The sequence below is a fragment of the Capricornis sumatraensis genome, chromosome 11 (assembly GCF_032405125.1).
Source record: "Capricornis sumatraensis isolate serow.1 chromosome 11, serow.2, whole genome shotgun sequence".
Classification (NCBI taxonomy): Eukaryota; Metazoa; Chordata; class Mammalia; order Artiodactyla; family Bovidae; genus Capricornis; species Capricornis sumatraensis.
Genome location: NC_091079.1, coordinates 42,409,354 through 42,428,616, shown reverse-complemented (window position 1 = coordinate 42,428,616; position 19,263 = coordinate 42,409,354). Strand labels below are relative to the sequence as shown.

Sequence of the window (19,263 nt, the reverse complement as noted above, 5' to 3'; positions counted from 1 at the left end):
CAAACAGCGTGGCAGGCTTACATGTCTAGTTCCTCTTTTTCTATCATCAGTGGAAATATATGGTGACATTTTCTCTCTTTAATGTTTCTGTGTGCAAGTGTGTGTGTGTGTGTGTGTGTGTGCACGTGCGTGTACAGTATCCCAAGAAGACAGGGAGGAACCACTTGGAAGTGAACCGCTGGGACCCCCACCTGAGCAGTAACCCAGCAGCTTCTGGCAACATTTCCCAGGCATCTGGTACCCAGCAAAAGTTCTAGGCACTGAGAAGACATTAAAAATGGTGCTTCCTGAGTTAGAGGTCAATCTCATCTTGCATGCATGCATGCTCAGTCACTTCAGTCATGTCCAGCTCTTTGAGAACCCATGGACTGTAGCCCATCAGGTTCCTCTGTCCATGGGATTCTCCAGGCAAGACTACTGCAGCAGGTAGCCATTTCCCTCTTGAGGGGATCTTCCCGATCTGGGGCTCGAACCTGGGTCTCCTGCATTGCAGGCGGAGACCCGCAATGGCTCTGTACCACTGAGCCGTTAGGAAAGCCCCAATCTCACCTTGGTGCTAAATAAGCAGACCCCAGCCTCTGGCTGTTCTCCAGGGAGGCCTTTCAACATGCTGTGAGAAGGAAAAGTGTGACCATTGGGCGACTGCCAATCAGCTTCCCAGACAGGACCAGAGAGGAGGCTCTGACCCCAAATACTGGGAAGCCGCTGTTCTGAGAAACGGGTGAGTAACAGGTTATCTTCTCAATGAGTGATTTGTAAAATTTTAATGAGCAGAGCCCACATGAAACAGAGCGGATGGAATAAAGGAACCTAATTGACGGACTTGATGTGTTTTCTCAAGCAAAGCTAAAATCTGCCCCAGGAAATTCCAGCCCGAAAGAAAACTGGAACTGAAAACCCAGCCTGTCTTCGAATTGGCCAGTTGGAAAACATTTGTCACTTAGATGAGCAGTGACAGAGAAAGAGCAAGAAGTCTGCCAGAAAGCAGGAAAGACTGAACTTTGGTTCTCTTGTGGCATGTCGTGGCACCTGTCCCATGAGGCATGGTTTGCCTTACTCTCTAGATACATATTTTCTTCCTACACTTGGGAAAAATGGAATTCAAATAATTAATCGCTTGCAAAAACCCTAGGGAGATTACAAAATAATAATAGTGTTAATATTAATAAGCTGGAACTGAACCAAAGGGTAAAAGCCTCTCAAGCCTCTCTGAAGGGTTCTCTCCATCACCCTGGGGTTAATCCTAAATGGATCTGAAAAGACCATTTCGTGACAAAAGGAAAATACAATGAAGAGAAAACCGTCTTCAAAAAGAAAGTTTAAGTAAGAACGCATTTCCTTGGTCCTCCAAACGGCCCAGCATTTGCTTTGTGGCAGGTGATACTTTCCACAGACGTACTTTTCTATCAATATTCACTGAGCCTCCATACTGGATCCCTGCACTCTTTAGTCCATAATTTGGATGAAGGAAGTGATGGCTTAGAGAGCTCATTCCTTGCTATGCTGGAGCATCACATTTCTTAGAAATTATGTTTTAGCTTTATTGGGTTATTAAAATATTCTTCTTTATTCCTCTTTTTCCAGCAAAACTTCTAAGAAATACTGGAAACTATGGCTTTGATGCTGATGGTGATGACAATGGAGGCAACAAGGAGGATGGTGGGGACAGTGACGGCGATGATGATAATAGTGACGGTGATGATGACAGCTACCAGTATTGGCTGCTTACTCCGCCCAGGCACCTTGCCAGGCATTTATAATCCCTAAAATAAGCCTGTGAAGCTGCCAAGATTCCTAGTAAAGATGAGAAAGCGGAGTCTTGGAGAAGTTAAGATTTTTTTCCTACACAGACTTGGATTTGAATCCAAAGCTGGCTGGTCCTACCCCCTCTGCCCTTAATTATGTATCTGTACTAGCTTTTTCCTTTTAAAAGGGCTACAAACAGTAGAATGCTTGCAAGTTGACATCAGGGGAAAGGGGAGAAAGGAGAAATAATAACTAGATCATTTAACAAGTGGCCACACTAAAGTGTGCCGTCTGTAATATCTTCATAGCTGAAAGATGAGGGCAGAGTTTGACACATACAAACTCAGGGCTGGTGAGGTTCTCTGACAGATCAAAATTTAATCGGTTCAGGGACTTCCCTGGTGATCCAGTGGTTAAGAATGTGTTTCCCAGTGCAGGAGATAGGGTTTGATCCCTGGTTGGGGAACTAATATCACACATGCTATGGGGCAACTAGACAGCCCGTGCATTGTAACTAGAGAATTCTTCATGCCTCAGTGAAGACCCAGTTAAGCCAAATTAAAAAAAAAAAAAAATCAATCCAAAAGCATGCAAGTACCCACAAAGCCTCAGGAAGACACAATTTCCACACAGACAACATCACAAAATAATCATACTTAAAGCAGTAAGTTTCCATCAAAGAGATTTACCTTCATTAGCAGAAAAGAAAGAACCATTTGTCAACTAATTCTCATAGACCTTCTGCTGCAAATACTTATTGGACCAGCTCACATCCATTAGGATGGTTGTTATAAACACAGTCAAACAACAACAACAAAAAGAAAATAAACAGTGTTGAGGAAGTGGAGAAATTAGCTATTGCTGATGGGAATGTAGAATAGCACAGCCACTGTGGAAACCAGAATGAATGTTCCTCAAAAAATTCAACATAGGATTACTGCACAATCCATCAATTCCACTACTGGGTATAAAGCACAAAGAACCAAAAGTAAATAGTTAATATTTGCACAGTCTTGGACAGATGCACCCCCGATCATAGGAGCATTATTCACAATAGCCAAAAGGTAGAAACAACTCAACTGTCCATCAGTGGACAAAATTAAAAAAAAAAAAAATTTGCAGTCTATACGAACAATGGAGTATGATTCAGCCATAAGAAGGAATAGAATTCTAACACAGACTACAACATGGATAAACCCTGAGGACAGTAAGCTAAGAGAAGTAAATAAGCCATAAATCATTAAGAAGGGCAAATACTGAACGATTCCACTCACGCACGGTACTTAGAGGATCAAATGCACAGAAAGGCGAATAATGGCTGCTGAGGGCCGGTGGGAGGGAGGAGCGGAATTAACGTTTCATGGGTGCACAGTGTCAGTTCTGCAAGATGAAAAGGGTTCTGAAGATAGATGGCAGTGATGTCCACATAGCAGTGGGAATGCCACTGCCAACCGGATGCCACTGAAGTGTGCGTTTAATAATGGATGAAATGGTAGACTTTACGTTGTGTGTATTTTATCACAGTTGAAACATAAAACAGGGAGCTTCCAGCTGCAGGAAAGCAGGAACAGAAGGTGGAGAGCCTGCTGCATGCAGCAGAGAGGCTGTGCAGTGCATTCTACAGCTTGTGGTGGCACCCTCGCCAGGGACGCCCATGCACACCTGCGGGGACCAAGTCAAACTGGGCAGTGGTCAGGGCTCCTCCCATACCACTTCCTCCCCAGGCCACTCCTCAATCTAACCTCAAATAGACCCGGCCGTGATGTGAATACACAAGCAGGATCAGCAGGAAGTAGACCAGTGACGCCTCAGAAGATAGTCAGCCGGCTGTGACTATGGGTCAGAGACTCACAAGGAGTCATCTTGGGTTTTATACAAAACAGGGGCAAGTTTCTTCTCAAAATCTCAACTTTTCTACTCTGTGAAATGCAATAAGAATAGCATCACCTGAGAGCGTCCAGATGAGACTGAAAAGGAGAATGCAAGACCACTCAATGCAAGATGGAGATGAATGATTCCTAGCATTAATACATCCTACTCTATAGCACATGGATCTCTGCTCAGTGCTACGCGGCAGCCTGGATGGGAGGAGAGTTTGGGGGAGAATGGATACACATATATGTATGGCTGAGTCCCTCTGCTGTCCACCTGAAACTATCATAATATTGTTAATTGGCTATACTCCAGTATAAAATAAAAAGTTTAAATGGTTAAAAAAAAAAAGATGAAATGGGATCATAGCAAATAGTAGTGATTTCCTTTTTTTTAATCAATTTTTTTTTTTTTTACTTTGGGAAAATGGGCACCCACAGGTGCCCAAGTGCAGCCTCGCGCACACTGCCTTCCCTGCTGAGTGGCTGCCACAGCCCTTGGGAGGATCTGGAGCTGGACTCCATGTCCACTGATGGGCTCCCTGGTATCAGCTGCCTGAGGCTGAAAAGGGATGACCTGTTGAGGATCACCTCCTCCCAGTCAGGTCAGGGACTCCCCACGCTGTACCCCCAGGAGAGGGCAGTGAATAACCGACACTAAGATCAGAAATCTCCTTCACTTACTGTCCTCTCTTCTGCATCAGTTTCACTGCCGCTACTGCTATCAAGACGACATACTCTGACCTGCGGCTAATGAACCATGCTTATCACCTTGGAAGGAAAAGAAGGAAGCAAAACATTCTCAACTTATCCCGAGGATGGAGGAATGAGAGAAAAGCCACTGGTTCTTCTCCCCAAGCTTTTGCAGAAGAGAAGAGGTGTGATGGCTGGATCAGTGTTGCCTCTTAGGAGGAATGTGGCCTGACAGGGTTTGCCCCACACACCTCCAGCAGAGGGACAAGTCGCAGGATGCAAACGTGCACATCTGCTCAATGAAAACTAAAACTGTCAATGACTCGAAAACATTCCTACTCTGATCTTATTCTGTGGCAACTGGGGCATAATGAAACAGGTGCAGTAAGTAAAGCAAGGTTTTGTTACTTGTATTAATGGAAAAGTGGAGATTCCCCAAACATAAACCAAAGAATGGTAAGGAAATCACGATACAGTTACAGGAATAGAATATTATACTTTAATAGGTACATACATGTTGATGGAGAATTAAAACTAAAAAAAGGCTTAGTTTATATTTATTTATTTGGCTGTGTTGGGTCTTCGCTGCATCATGTGGGATCTAGTTTCCTGGATCAAAGATCAAACCCGGACCCCCTGCATTGGGAGCATGGGGCCTAGCCACCGAACCACGAGGGAAGTCCCTGGAGAGTTTTTAATTAAATGAAAAACTGTAATATTCAGTTCAATACATATAACACAGCACATATGGTACAAAGCTGATATGCAATGAAAAGAATAGTTAGAAAGGATGGATAATGATGAACTAATAACAACAACAAGAAAAATGGTTAAAAGCTTAAAGAAAGAATTCCCAGAAAAATAAACTGCAAACAAAGAATAAATATAGGAAAAGATGCATGATTTCATCTATACTAAATAAACACAACTGGCAATAAAGAAACAGTGCATGCCTGCTAAGTTGCTTCAGTCATGTCTGACTCTCTTGCAACCCCCTGGACTGTTGCCTGACAGGGTCCTCTCTGTCCACAGAATTCTCTAGGCAAGAATAATGGAGTGTGTAGCCATAGCCTCCTCCAGGGGATCTTCCCAATCCAGGGATCAAACCCAGGTGTCCTATATTGGTAGGCAGATTCTTTACCGTCTGAGCCATCAGGGAAGCATCCTGCATTTAGGGTGGCCCTAAATCAAAACTGAGGCCAGGAGAAGGGGGAGTTAGATGGTGAGATGGTTGGATGGCATCACTGACTCAATGGACATGAATCTGAGCAAACTCCAGGAGACAGTGAAGGACAGGGAGGCCTGGAATGCTGCAGTCTATGGGGTTGCAAACAGCCGGACATGCGTTAGCAACTGAACAACTAAACTGATGAGCAGTGTTGTTTTAAGAGAAGATACATGGAGAGACACACAGAGAGCAGAAGGCCTGTGAAAAAAAAGTGATGCTGCCGCAAGCCAGGGAATTCTAGGAACCACCAGGAGGCAGAAGAGGCAGGAGAATCCTCCACTAGAACCTCTGGAGTGAGCGCAGCCCTGCTGATACACTGAGGTAGGACGTCTGGCTTCCGGAATTGTGAGAGGATAAAAATTCCTGATGGTTTAGCTACCCAGTTGGTGGTAACTGGTTATGTCAGTCCTAGGGAAGTACACAGTGCTCTCAATGAGATCACTCAGGAGGTGAATCTGGAGAAAGAGGAGGTCCAAGAACTGACTTCAGGGACCTTCCAGTGTTTAAATGCTGGGAGCCGAGGAGGAAACGGCCATTGAAGTGGGAGGAAACCCAGAGAGCAGTGTCCCAGAAGTCAAGTGAAGAGGAACGTCTGGGAAGAGAGAGAAATCAAGGACGCCGCTCTGAGTCTGAGGAGTGCCCTTGGACTTGCGTTGTGGGGTCACCGAGGAAGACTTGTCTAGAGCTGTTTGCTCGAGAGCTGGTGGGCTCGAGCGAGAGCCGGAGGGGAAGAATTGTGAAGAGAGAATATGGTCCCTCAAGGACCTTTGTCATGACGGGTGGAGTGAATTGGAGGTAGAGGCAGCCGGAGAGGGGTGTGGAGGAGAAGGGGCGCTGTATCATAGTTCCTATGGGAACGGCACAGAAATAAAGGGAAAACGGCAGGGCAGAATTTCAAGGGCAATACCTTGAAAGGAGGGCTTCCCAGGTGGCTTGGTGGTAAAGAATCAGCCTGCAATGCCAGAGATGTGGGTTCGATTCCTGGGTTGGAAAAACCCTTTGGAGAAGGAAATGGCTACCCACTCCAGTATTCTTGCCTGGAGAATTCCAGGGACAGAGGAACTTGGCAGACTACAGTCCATGGGGTCACAGAGTCAGACATGACTGAAGTGACTAAACGCGCACGTACATCTTGAAAGGAAAAGGGATCAGGACTTGGTGCCCAGTGCAGGCGGCCTCAGTCAGGAAGGAGTGAGTGTGCTGGCTTCTCCTCAGGGAGTGACAGCAAGTGACCCAAGAGAGCGGGAGGGGGAGGGTTTAGGTCTGGGAACACGTGTGTGTGAGTGGGGTCCCTAGGCAGCTCGACTCTCGTCTAGAAGCAGAAGAGCCTGCACCTGCCGTCAGCAGTGGTCACGGCTGGTGTGCACACATGGAACAGGCGAAGGGCTGGGCTTGACGCAAGCGTCGGTGATAAAGGCGGGGTCAGGTGGTGCACAGAAGCCAGGTCAGGAGAGAAAAGAAACATGGGGGGTGTGCAGAGGAGGAAACATGGAGGCCTGGAGCAGGAGCCAGGCAGATGGGGGGTGGGGGATGAGGGCCCGAATGGCGGCCTGTGGGCAGAGCCTCTGGTCATAACCATGGTGGGGCTCTGGCAGGTGAGAACAGAGTCCTGGAGGAGAGGAAGTCAAGAAACAGAAGGACTGAGTGTGAGGGTCTACATGCCTGGGTGGCCACCAACAATGGCTGGGGCTCCGGGGGATGGAGGGGGTGCCTGGGTGAGTGTTGTGCTGAGAGGCAGTGCCCAGGGATCCTGGGATGGACGGTGGGCTGGCGGATCTCAAAGCAGGGGGTCCAGAGAGGGGCAGATGGAAGGTGTGGAAACGATGAAGATCAGCTAAAACATAGGGCTGTCAACCTGAGTATAATATGATGCTTACCAACCAGTGTGCAGGTGGTTCTCCAGCTCAGAGCAGCTCAGATAGTGACGTCATAGACACGACTATGTGTGTGTGTGTGTGTGTGTGTGTGTGTGTGTGTGTGTGTATAACAGGTAACAAGGGCTGGAAACCCCGGTTGCTAAGAAAAGCCTGCCAGCCCCTTCACCCCTTGAATTCCAGCCTCAAAGGAATCTGAATGGCACTAGAGAGGAAAAACTCGTCCATTTAAAAGTGTTTTCCCGATTAAAAGCATCTGCCACTGGCTGCTATGCGCAACATTTCACTTATAGTCTCTCATCCCCCTGGCGTTCTTTATTCCACAGAGTAGAAGCAAGGCAGCTCTTTGTCTTTGCAGAAAGGCCCGGCTACTTCTGTTCTACTTCCTTTTTATTTTCTCTCACTGTGATTTTGACCAATAATGTAAGCTTGGTACAGGGAAGTCAGCATGGTCGGAGGGAGGGGAGAAAGAAATGTACCAGGAACATGTTTCATGGGTAAATCCACAGGAAGAGTGGCCCAGAAAACACCAGAAACACAGGCTCTTCTAATTACTCATTCAGAGCCATGCAAAGCAGGCTCTGTTGTTTTAAACTGAACATGGGCAGCCCCTGCGTGGGTCAGTGCAGTCATTCGACAAATATTTATTGAGTACCTATTGCATGCAAGGCACTGTGCTAAGTGTCTGGGACACAGAGATAATCCAAAACTGCTTAAATATTCACACTGCAGTAGGTGCACTGAAAGAAACAGAAAAGAGAGAGTGGATGGTCTCCAAGAGTGGGCTTGGGAGAGACACTGAGATAGGAGGCTGGTGGGCTCCAAACCTGAAGAAGGCTGGGGCCGTGTGCCCTCAGGCCATCAGGAATTTTTTGGCTTCCCTGGTGGCTCAGATGGTAAAGAATCTGCCTGCAGTGCAGGAGACCTGGGTTTGATCCTTGGGTCGGAAAGCTCCCCAGAAGGAAATAGCAACCCACTCCAGTATTCTTGCTCAACGATAAGCCCACTGCCACTAGGGTAGGGGGCCGGGCAGGACCCATGGGCCCACCATCTGGGGCTACATCCTCAGGCAGGGCTCTGTGGGGGCTGGAGGCTGGGGAACGGGTCTTGGTGCATGGAGGGGGCAAGGCTGCAGGGTAGCACCCGTGGCGGGGCACCATGTGGCCTTGGGCATCACCTCTCTGCTCTGGTGGCCCTGTGGTCACAGAGTTGTCCTTCTGGCCCTTGAGCAGGACCCCAGGCTGAAAGTGAAGCTGGAGAAAGTGCCTCCAGCTCCACCTTGACCTCAGAATGAACGCCAAGGACAACAAACTCCTCTTAAATTGGGGATGGAGTGACTTTTGGCCACTCAGTTTTAAGCCTTCTATTGGATTATATGAAGCCAGGTAGTGAGGTAACACAAGTGTCTTAAAGCAGGTATTCCAGGGGTGGGGAAGGAAGGACTCATCTGTGAAAGGCTACAAAAGCATCTAAAGGTTTTGGGTAAAGGTCATTCATGTAAAGGTCACTTGAAGTCATTTTCTTCCATTATTTTTTCCTGCATAGAAAAAGTCAATATGAACCTGCTTTTAAAAACAACGACCAAACGATTCCATTCAAGAAATACCAGGTATCAGTTGTTTGGAGAGCATGACTGAGAGAGGCCAGGAGGGGAGTGGGGTGGGCACAGGGAGGAAGAGCAGTCAGGTCCAGGGAGGAGGCTCCGAGGCAAAGGAAGGGGATTCCAGGAATCAGGGACAGAGGAGGAGACCCCGAAACAGGGAAGGGGACGAGGCCCCAGCTTAGCCTCCACTGGAATCATCACTGGAAACCATCCAGCTGTTACCGGGGGACTTCCTTGTTGCTGGTGGCATCCGTCCAGATGATTTTGTGGAACTGACCATCTCTGCAGACTGGTGGTTCCAACTCAGAGTTATTATAAGGGATGCCCTGTCTATACCCCATTTTATTGATCAGTAGATACTTCAGTGAGGACAGACTCAGACACTCTAATGTCAAAGACTTTTGTATAAAACAGGCTGAGAATTACATGATAGTAGACTGAGGTATCTGACCTGCCTTGTTCCTCAATTTCCAACTTAAATGTGTCCTACCCTTTAACACGAGAAGGCAAAATGTATCTTAAGCATAATCACTATGCGGCACAAAGACCTGCATCTTGGCAATAGAGATTCTTTGGGGGAAAGAAAAAAAACACTAAAGATATTATTAATTCTGAAAATCAGAATCTATAAAAGGGGAAAATACACATCAGCAAAATGTCAGGTGCAGGTGACCACAGGGCAACTCTGATCATGAAACTACGGTGGGGTGCAGAGGAAAGGACCAGTTATCGAGACTCAGAGGAGCCACGGTGGAGCCCAGCAATTCTACCACTAGCTGTGACCTTGGAGTCCAAGGTCACCCCTCCATGTGTAACATGTATCAAAGTGAAAGTAAAGTCGCTCAGTCGTGTCCGACTCTTTGTGACCCCATGGACGGTAACCTACCAGGCTTCGCAGTCCATGGGATTTTCCAGGCAAGAATACTGGAGTGGGCTGCCATTTCCTTCTCTGGGGGATCTTCCCAACCCAGGGATCGAACCCGGGTCTCCTGCATTGCAGACAGACGCTCTACCGTCTGAGCCACTAAACAACAATATAAATGCTTTCAAGGTTGTTGGGCTTAAGTTAATGATGGAGGTAGAACAGTTTATCATCCAGAAAGAGTTAAAGGAATGTTACTTGCTGCCATGATTATAACAGCAACTTTGATTTTCCCATTCTTACTGCAGTTTTGTTGTTGTTCAGTTGCTAAGCACTGTCTGACTTTTTGTGACCCCATGGACTGCAGCATGCCACAACTTTGTTATGGTGAAGGGGCTTGTGTAACTCAATGAAGCTATGAGCCATGCTGTTCAGGGCCACCCAAGACAGATGGTTCATAGTGAAGAGTTCTGACAAAACATGGTCCACTGGAGGAGGAAATGGCAACCCACTCCAATACTCCTGCCTGGAAAATGCCATGGACAGTATTGCAGCTTTACTCACACATAACTGTGTGCTCTTTGACTTTTGGTACTTTTTATACCCCCCAAAGCTCAAGAAATGCCTTGATTCCCCTGAATTACAAGATGATTTATCTGACCTCCATATTGCAACTGTGAAGTCCCCACTTCCTTTCCTTCTCTGTTTGAGGAGTCTACAAGCCCATTTCCATCTCTGCTGAAGGAAATTCCCACAGATTTCACCCACTCCTCTTTCCAAGTTCATTTTTTTCTCTTAAATGAGGCAAGGGCTGGAAAGCAGTTGGACAAAGTCTCTCTGGTTTGAAAGTATCAAACTTCCTTTGCAAAGGGGTCATTTTTCTACTTCAGCACAAGATGGTTTTAATACAAGAAAAGCACTGGATATGGCTAAGTTGGGATTTCTTAATCTCCACTAAGTGGAGAGGAAGACGGGGGGCTGGAGAGGTGGGTTGGTCGATGACACTGGGGTTCCGAGCAACCTTTCAGAACTCATCCTGAGACAGGAAGTGATGAAATCAGCTCTCACAACTCACTTCCTATCTTGATGTGCCCTGAGGGAGCTTGCGGAGGGGACAGGAGCATGGGGAAGTAGCTGGTGGGGAGAGGGAAGAATTGCTGAGAGGAGAGTCGGGGAAAAGTCCCAGCACTGCCCCTCACATGCCCCACCCCCACCCCCGTTTCCTTATTCTTCTGGGGCTGGGAATCAGTCAACTGGTTGATTTCTGCTCTCAGTCTCCCATTGCAAAAACTACTGAATTTAACCATAGCCTCTTGTGAACACTCAGTTTCCCAGATCTCTGATGCTACTGACAGTGCAAATGGAAGAAAGAAAGTGTAAAAGTATTTTATAGGTTACTGATTCTTGAGTTCAAATACCACTCAGATTCACAATTCTTCTGCTTTGCCCATTTGCCACTTTCAACAGTCTAGTGGAGGTAAGGGTTGAGAAGACTGGATTACTAGGACACTGGCTGTCCCGAGTCACCCTACTGATTATTGGTGTTTAGTCACTGAGTCGTGCCCGACCTTTTGCCACCCTGTCAGGCTCCTCTGTCCATGGGATTTCCCAGGCAAGAATACTGGAACGGGTTGCCATTTCCTTCTCCACGTGTCACCTTGGGGCAGCTTTATGAATATTTACTCTTCTCAAGTTATTCACTATGGGAAAGTGACAATGTTCATTACTGGCACACGATGGAGGGGAAAAGTAGAAACAATTCAGAGATGACTTTATTTGTACAGAGATGGTTTCAGAAAAGCCCATGAAGACGGAGGAGTGTGGGGAATGCCAGTCATAAATAAAGGGAACTGACTATCACAGAGGGATGGGGTGGCCAGCATGGTCGACAGCGATCGGATGCGTGCGGTGTAGGATTTCAAACCGCAACTGAGGCATACATGCCCCACCCTCACTGCCAAGGTGCAGGTCCCTCCAGTGTTACAATAAGAAAAGCCACGAGCAGACGAAATGGATGACAATTAATAACAGACAACAGGAGATCTCAGTAGCTCTCCCTAGAGGGGAGGGCTGGGGGAGAGTCGAGGTGAGGTTTACCCGTGAACAAAGATGGTCTCAAGGAGAACTGAGTGTCTGTGGAGGGTCCCTACAAGGACCTTGAGCTTTGTGCTGACCTCGCCTGCTAGGGGCTCCCTGGTGCTGCCGACCCTCCACAGACACTCAATTCTCCTGCTCTTAAGCTAGACATGGTTCCCAGCAGTCATTGCTGGGAGAGCCAGCCTGAGACCGATGAAGAAGAGCATCATCCTGTGAGCTGGATGCAGGACGCTGGCTTGGACGGTGACCACGGGTGGGCACCTCGATTGCTCCCTGGCCCCTCCTGGAACCCACAATCTGAAAGTTAAAGATTAGAGAAGGAGGCCTTGACTTGAACCTTAAGAACTATGTCAAGATAAGGTTTTATAAGATAAGCTATACAAAACCAGATACAAAGCCAAGTGTGACAAGATAAGTCCTACCCAGACATAGCACACAACCCAATGTGCTAATTTCCACCCTACAGAATGGCAGGCAAGAATGACCCTGAGAACCTGGACAGGATGACCATCCAGGCCTCCAGGCCATGTGCCCTTCTCCTCCACAGCCCCCTTCCCCTTCTGAGAAGCAGGTGCACAAGCTCTTACGACACCCCTCAATGTCCCCATCCAACGGGGACTCCCACGTCACCAGCCTTGGCAGGGCTCCCCAGCCTTGTATAATGGTGCCGAGAGTGAAACAGGCTCCTGAGCCACTGCCTTCTCAGTCTCCTGACTCCCGTCCATGCGGGGTGCAGAGCTGAGCCCAAGTCATCTCTCCTCTCACTGCCCAGCAGTGGTTTTCAAAGCGTGGGTCTGGGGACTCCCCTGGAGGTCCAGTGGTTAAGACTGTGCCTTTCAATGCAGGGGGTGCAGGTTCAATCCCTGGTAGGGGAGCTAAGACCCCACATGCCTCTCGGCCAAAAGACCAAAACATAAAACAAGCAATGTTGTAACGAAGTCAATCAAGACAAAAAATGATCCACATCAAAAAATCTTAAAAACAAACAAACGAACAAAAACTGTTGGCCCAGAGCCTGGGGTCCCACAGAGCAACACAGGGGCAGCTTAGAGAGTTTGAGAAGAGGGTTCAAAAGTCAGGTTGCCTCCCCAGCCCCCACAACGATTTTGCTTCTTTCCACACTAGATATTGGAGTTGCAGATGCCGTCTGAATTGCCTACTGCGATAAGGAACCTGTAAAGAGCCCCAGCTGTGCAGACGAGGTGAGGGCTAAGCAGGACGACTTCCTCACTTGCCTTTACTGCAGGAAGGGGGACAGTCGCCCCCAGAGTCTCTTCAGTGTGCCCCCTCTGGCTCTGAAGCACCCAGTTCACGCCAGCTCATTTGACTCTACCCTCAACACCTCTCCTTGCCACCTAGGCAGCCCGAGGCTAGTACTAGAAGTGTTACAAATGAACATTTCTCAGAATCCTAAAGACACATCCAACAAGAGGGAGTGAAAGTGGGTTAGAGAGGGAAGGAAAACAGTTCTTCTGTTTCCCAGAACACTGAGGCATCAGAACTTAGTAACTTAAACACAACATATACATCACTGAGAAGGTGCCATGCTTATACTGCATGGAGTTCATCTCCAGAATGCCCGAAAGTGATAGCTCAGTGGTGCTGTTTCTATCTTTCATGCAGAAATGAACACAAGTATAAAGAGGTGGACTGGGTCAGACACAAGAGGATCCATGTCAGCACTCAACACGTGCACACACATTCCAAGAGAAACACCCATCTCCACCTCCAAGGACCTGTCCTTCGAAGGTCTACTAGGAAACACAACCCTAATGCTTTCCCCCTGAAAGTGCAGTTCCATCCCGAGTATGAAGCAGGGGGACATTTACAGTACTTTACAGCTGCTTTTTCATACGTCACCTGAGCAGAGAAGTCAATCAACTTTGGAAGCAGCACCTTGCCCCCCTCATCGCTCTTCAGGAAATCCAGCAAACTGCCTGTTGATGAAGAAGAGCAAATCAGTGCAGTTCAAACACACACACACACAAAGAAATCCAAACAAAATTCAAATGATCATTCCTACTGGCAGCGCAGGGAGGAGGGATCAGGTGAAATGACTGCTTCACCATTCTGTGTGGTCACAGTGCCTTTTCCTGGCGTTGGTCAAACCCAGTCCCCTCCTACCTGTCCCCTCAGCCTTGTTGTGAGATGTACACGGGCTCCAGGTAAGAAAGGAGCATTTGTATCTGCCACCGTGGCCCACGTCCTACAGGGCCTCTCTGGGACAAAAACCAGCCTGTCCTCCCGGCTGCGCGCTCCGTGACCACAGCAGGCACTCATCTGTGCCCAGCACGGCTCTCAGGCACCACCCAGGTGCCCAGTGAGGATGTGATGAACCAACTGTGCTTTGGAGGAAAGTAAGATCTCACTTAAAAGGGAGCAAGTGTGCCCACCGCCATCGTCTCCAGCATCCCCGGACTTCATCTCTAAAACACGCCCTGCTCCTTCTTCTAGAACTTGTAGCACCAACTTGAGGGTGACTTTGGGCAAGTTCTATACCTCGTCTGAGCCCCTGTCAAGTGAGCAGCTCCCAGGAACTCTGCCACAGTCCACAGGAGGAGGGGTTTAAAGCATGTGCCAGGGTGATGGCAGGTAGTAAGCGCTCAATGGATCCGTAACACAGAACAGCAGTGCTCAGCCTAGACTGCAAGGAAGATGAGCGCGTTTCTCAGGGAAGACACCAAGTGCCATCTGGCATATAGTAACTGCTCAATACCAGGTGGGCACTGCTACCATTTACATTTATGGTTAAGAAACTATTAATCAATCCCACAAGTATCTGTGAACTCCTGCTTAAGCGTCTGATCCTGAGCCTGGCTCCTGAACGGCAGCAACCTAATAGGTAATAGGGCTTTTCCAAACTGTGTTTATCTTTTTATCTTCGTTCTCTTGGCTGTGCTGTGCGGGCTGCTCTCTAGCTGCGGTACGGGCTTCTCACTGCAGTGGCTTCTCATGAAGCATGGGCTCTGGGCGCATGGGCCTCAGCACCTGTGGCTCCTGGGCTCCAGAGCACAGGCTCAGTATCTGTGGCGCATGGGCGGAGTTGCTCCGTGGAATGTGGGCTCTTTCAGGATCAGGGATCGAACCCGTGTCTCCTGCACTGGCAGGAGAATTCTTTACCACTGAACCACCAGGGAAGCCCTGATAGGGCTTAAAAAAATATTCTTTTTTAGAAGGACTCCAGGGGATATTAATATTCTGAAATATTAACATATATTAAATAAGAAAATGCAATATTCATCTTTCTAACCTATTCAGTTATGGCATCACACTATAATCTCCATTCTCAGGAGGTCACTGTTAATTCTGGATGATGGCTTAGGTATCATCTTCGTTCCTTCTGAAGATTCTTTAGAAATCACGGGCAGTTTAATTAGCACTTCTCCTGAGCTGGAGGAAGAAGGATGATGACTTAAGATCCTTGATCTGAAGGGGAGAGCAGTGGGAGAAAAGATGGCTGCTTGAAATCTCTTCTTCAGGGATTCTGTGATGATGCAGGAACTTGACCTTGCCAAGTTTTTCAAATATTTACGTTTTAAAGTGTCATTCCAAACATTTAGATAATGCTAAAGAGGACAAGGAACTGGTTTTCAGTTTTGAGAACTCACAATTGAAACCCAAAACAATAATACTCTTATTTGATATCTGTATTTACTTATTTGACAAGGATGTCCAGGGGGCCGTCTAGGCTTAGGGTCTCATTCTTGAGGCCAGCAGGTACATTGAGATAAGTACCCAGAAACTGGGAAGACAACATATTCATTTTACAACAGATGACTTCCAGGGAGGTGGCTTATGAAAGGGCTTCATTGTCCTGTGTTTTCTGATGTTTTTGTAATAAGCCTGTGTGCTAAGTTGCTTCAGTTGTGCCTGACTCTTTGTGACCCCATGGATTCTAGCCCACCAGGCTCCTCCGTCCATGGGATTCTCCAGGCAAGAATACTGGAGTGGGCTGCCATTTCCTACTCCAGGGGATCTTCCAGCCCAGGGATCAAACTGACATCTCTTATGTCTCCTGTATTGGCAGGCAGGTTCTTTACCACGCGTGCCACCTGGGAAGCCCTTGGAGTGAGCCTGCTGCTGATAATCTGAATTATCTGAGGAGTCTCTGAAGTGTTCTCTTTCCGAGGGCTGGGCCATCACATGCCTGGGTGTCCTTTCTGAGGGCTGGGCGGCCACAAGCCCGGGTGGGGGCGGGCACTCACCCTTGGCCATGTACTCAGTGATGATGTAGATGGGCTCCTCTCTGGTGACCACGGCATACAGCCGCACCAGCTTGTCGTGCTGCAGCGTCTTCATGAGGTTGGCCTCCTCCAGGAACGCTTGCACAGACATTGTGCCTGGCTTCAGTGTTTTTACAGCCACTTTGGTGCTGTTGTTATAGTAACCTAGAGAGGGAACAGAAGGGAGGTCGTGATTCATCAAAAACTTCACGCAGACTTAGAAGAATATTTAGCTATAGACAGAAAAAACTTCTATAAACCCTATTGTGTTAACATTATCTAAAACCTTTAGGGACTTCCCTGGTGGTCCAGGGGCTAAGATGCTGAGCTCCCAATGCAGGGGACACAGGTTTGATCCCTGGTCAGGGAACTAGATCTCACATAACACAACTAAGAGTTTGAGCCTTTGACTGTGTGGATCACAATAAACTGTGGAAAATTCTTCGAGATGGGCATGCCAGACCACCTGACCTGCCTCTTGAGAAACCTGTATGCAGGTCAGGAAGCAATAGTTAGAACTGGACATGGAACAACAGACTGGTTCCAAACAGGAAAAGGAGTACGCCAAGGCTGAATATTGTCACCCTGCTTATTTAACTTTTGTGCAGAGGACATCATAAGAAACGCTGGACTGGAGGAAGCACAAGCTGGAATCAAGATTGCTGGAAGAAATATTAATAACCTCAGATATGCAGATGACACCACCCTTATGGCAGAAAGTGAAGAAGAACTAAAGAGCCTCTTGATGAAAGTGGAAGAGGAGAGTGAAAAAGTTGGCTTAAAGCTCAACATTCAGAAAACGAAGATCATGGCATCTGGTCCCATCACTTCATGGCAGATAGATGGGGAAACAGTGGAAACAGTGGCTGACTTTATTTTTCTGGGCTCCAGAATCACTGCAGATGGTGATTGCAACCATGAAATTAAAAGAAGCTTACTCCTTGGAAGGAAAGTTATGACCAACCTAGACAGCATATTAAAAAGCAGAGACATTTGTCAACAAAGTTCAGTCTAGTCAAGGCTGTGGTTTTTCCAGTGTTCGTGTATGGATGTGAGAGTTGGAGTATAAAGAAAGCTGAGCACAGAAGAATTGATGCTTTTGAACTGTGGTGTTGGAAAAGACTCTTGAGAGTCCCTTGGACTGCAAGGAGATCCAACCAGTCCATTCTAAAGGAGATCAGTCCTGGGTGTTCATTGGAAGGACTGATGTTGAAGCTGAAACTCCGGTACTTTGTCCACCTGATGTGAAGAGCTGACCTATTGGAAAAGACCCTGATGCTGGGAAAGATTGAGGGCAGGAGGAGAAGGGGACGACAGAGGATGAGATGGTTGGATGGCATCATTGACTCGATGGACATGGGTTTGGGTGGACTCTGGGAGTTGGCGATGGACAGGGAGGCCTGGTGTGCTGCAGTTCATGGGGTCGCAAAGAGTCGGACACGACTGAGCGACTGAACTGAATTGAACTGAAGATCTCACATGCTGCAATTAAAAAGATCACTTGTGCTGCAACAAAGACCTGGTGCGGACAAATAAATAAGTGCTTAAAAATAATAATAAAAAGAAAAACAAAACCTATATATGTAACATTAGGGGGCTTCCCTGGTAGCAGCTCAGCTGGTAAAGAGTCCGCCTACAATGCAGGAGACACTGGTTTGACTCCTGTGTCAGGAAGTTCCCCTGGAGAAGGGATAGGCTATCCACTTGAGTATTCTTGGGCTTCCCTGGTGGCTCAGACGGCAAAGAATCAGCCTGCAATGCCGGAGATGTGGGTTCAATCCCTGGGTTGGGAAGATCCCCTGGAGAAGGGATAGGCTATCCACTTGAGTATTCTTGGGCTTCCCTGGTGGCTCAGACGGCAAAGAATCAGCCTGCAATGCCGGAGATGTGGGTTCAATCCCTGGGTTGGGAAGATCCCCTGGAGAAGGAAATGGCAACCCACTCCAATATTCTTGCCTGGAGAATCCTACGGACAGAGGAGCCTAGTGGGCTACATACAGTCCATGGGGTCGCAAAGAGTTGGCCATGAAATTGGTGACAAAATAACTGAGGACTAAGCACAGAACAGCACCTAACATTAGGGGCAACTGAGTAAAGGGTATATGAGAATTCTTTGTATTACCTTTACCAAAGAACTTAAAATTATTCTAAAATCAAAAGGTTTTTTTTTTTTATAAAACAATGGTAAACAAAGCTCCATATGCACTGTACCATTCTCTCTAATTAATTTGATTTTATTTCATTAGATTTTTTCTAATTGATAAAATGTTTTTATCCCAAGACAAAAAAGCCCACACACCATAAACCTATTAGATACTCTTACATACACATACACACACACACACACACACACACACACACTCTGACAACTGTCTGGAAGAAAATACACCAGAATACACTGAGTACTGGCTTAATTATGAGTGATTTAAATTTTGCTCACCATACCTTTAACTCTTTACCAACTTTACTACAATGAATATGCATTATTTTTATAATCAGAAAGAAAAGCTTTGCACCCCACTCCAGTACTCTTGCCTGGAAAATCCCATGGATGGAGGAGCCTGGTAGGCTGCAGTCCATGGGGTCGCTGAGAATCGGACACGACTGAGCGACTTCACTTTCACTTTTCACTTTCATGCATTGGAGAAGGAAATGGCAACCCACTCCAGTGTTCTTGCCTAGAGAATCCCAGGGACGGGGGAGCCTGGTGGGCTGCCATCTATGGGGTCGCACAGAGTCGGACATGACTGAAGCGACTTAGCAGCGGCAGCAGCAGCCCTTGAAAAAACTTTACTAACTCTAAAGTACAAAGAATACACAGGAGTCAAATAACTATTTCTCAAAGTTTTCAAAGAGAACTGGACACAGTGATTCTATGCGAAGGAAGGGCTCTGGGTTGAGCCACCTGGGAACCCCTGCCTGCCCCATGCCATCTCACCCAGGAGACATAGCAGGAGTGCAGACAGCCCAGCATGGAAGATGCCCGTCTGGCTGGGTTAACCACAGCATTTCCCATGCTATCTCAACCTCAGAACACATCTTCATGTACCTTTTATCTCCCAGAAC

At 47.3% G+C, this 19,263-nt stretch overlaps 1 protein-coding gene across 4 annotated transcripts in view; it reads right to left on the bottom strand.

The window, feature by feature from the left end:
- The window catches only part of LYN (LYN proto-oncogene, Src family tyrosine kinase), a 109,090-nt gene that overhangs the window by 13,996 nt on the left and 75,831 nt on the right, over positions 1-19,263 (bottom strand). For all 4 annotated transcript variants that reach the window (XM_068983926.1, XM_068983927.1, XM_068983929.1 and 1 more), the window contains exons 9-10: positions 16,180-16,362; positions 13,835-13,911 (exon numbers count right to left, since the gene is read on the bottom strand). In XM_068983926.1, coding sequence (XP_068840027.1) covers positions 13,835-13,911; positions 16,180-16,362 — 260 coding nt within the window. The remainder of the gene's footprint in view (positions 1-13,834; positions 13,912-16,179; positions 16,363-19,263) is intronic.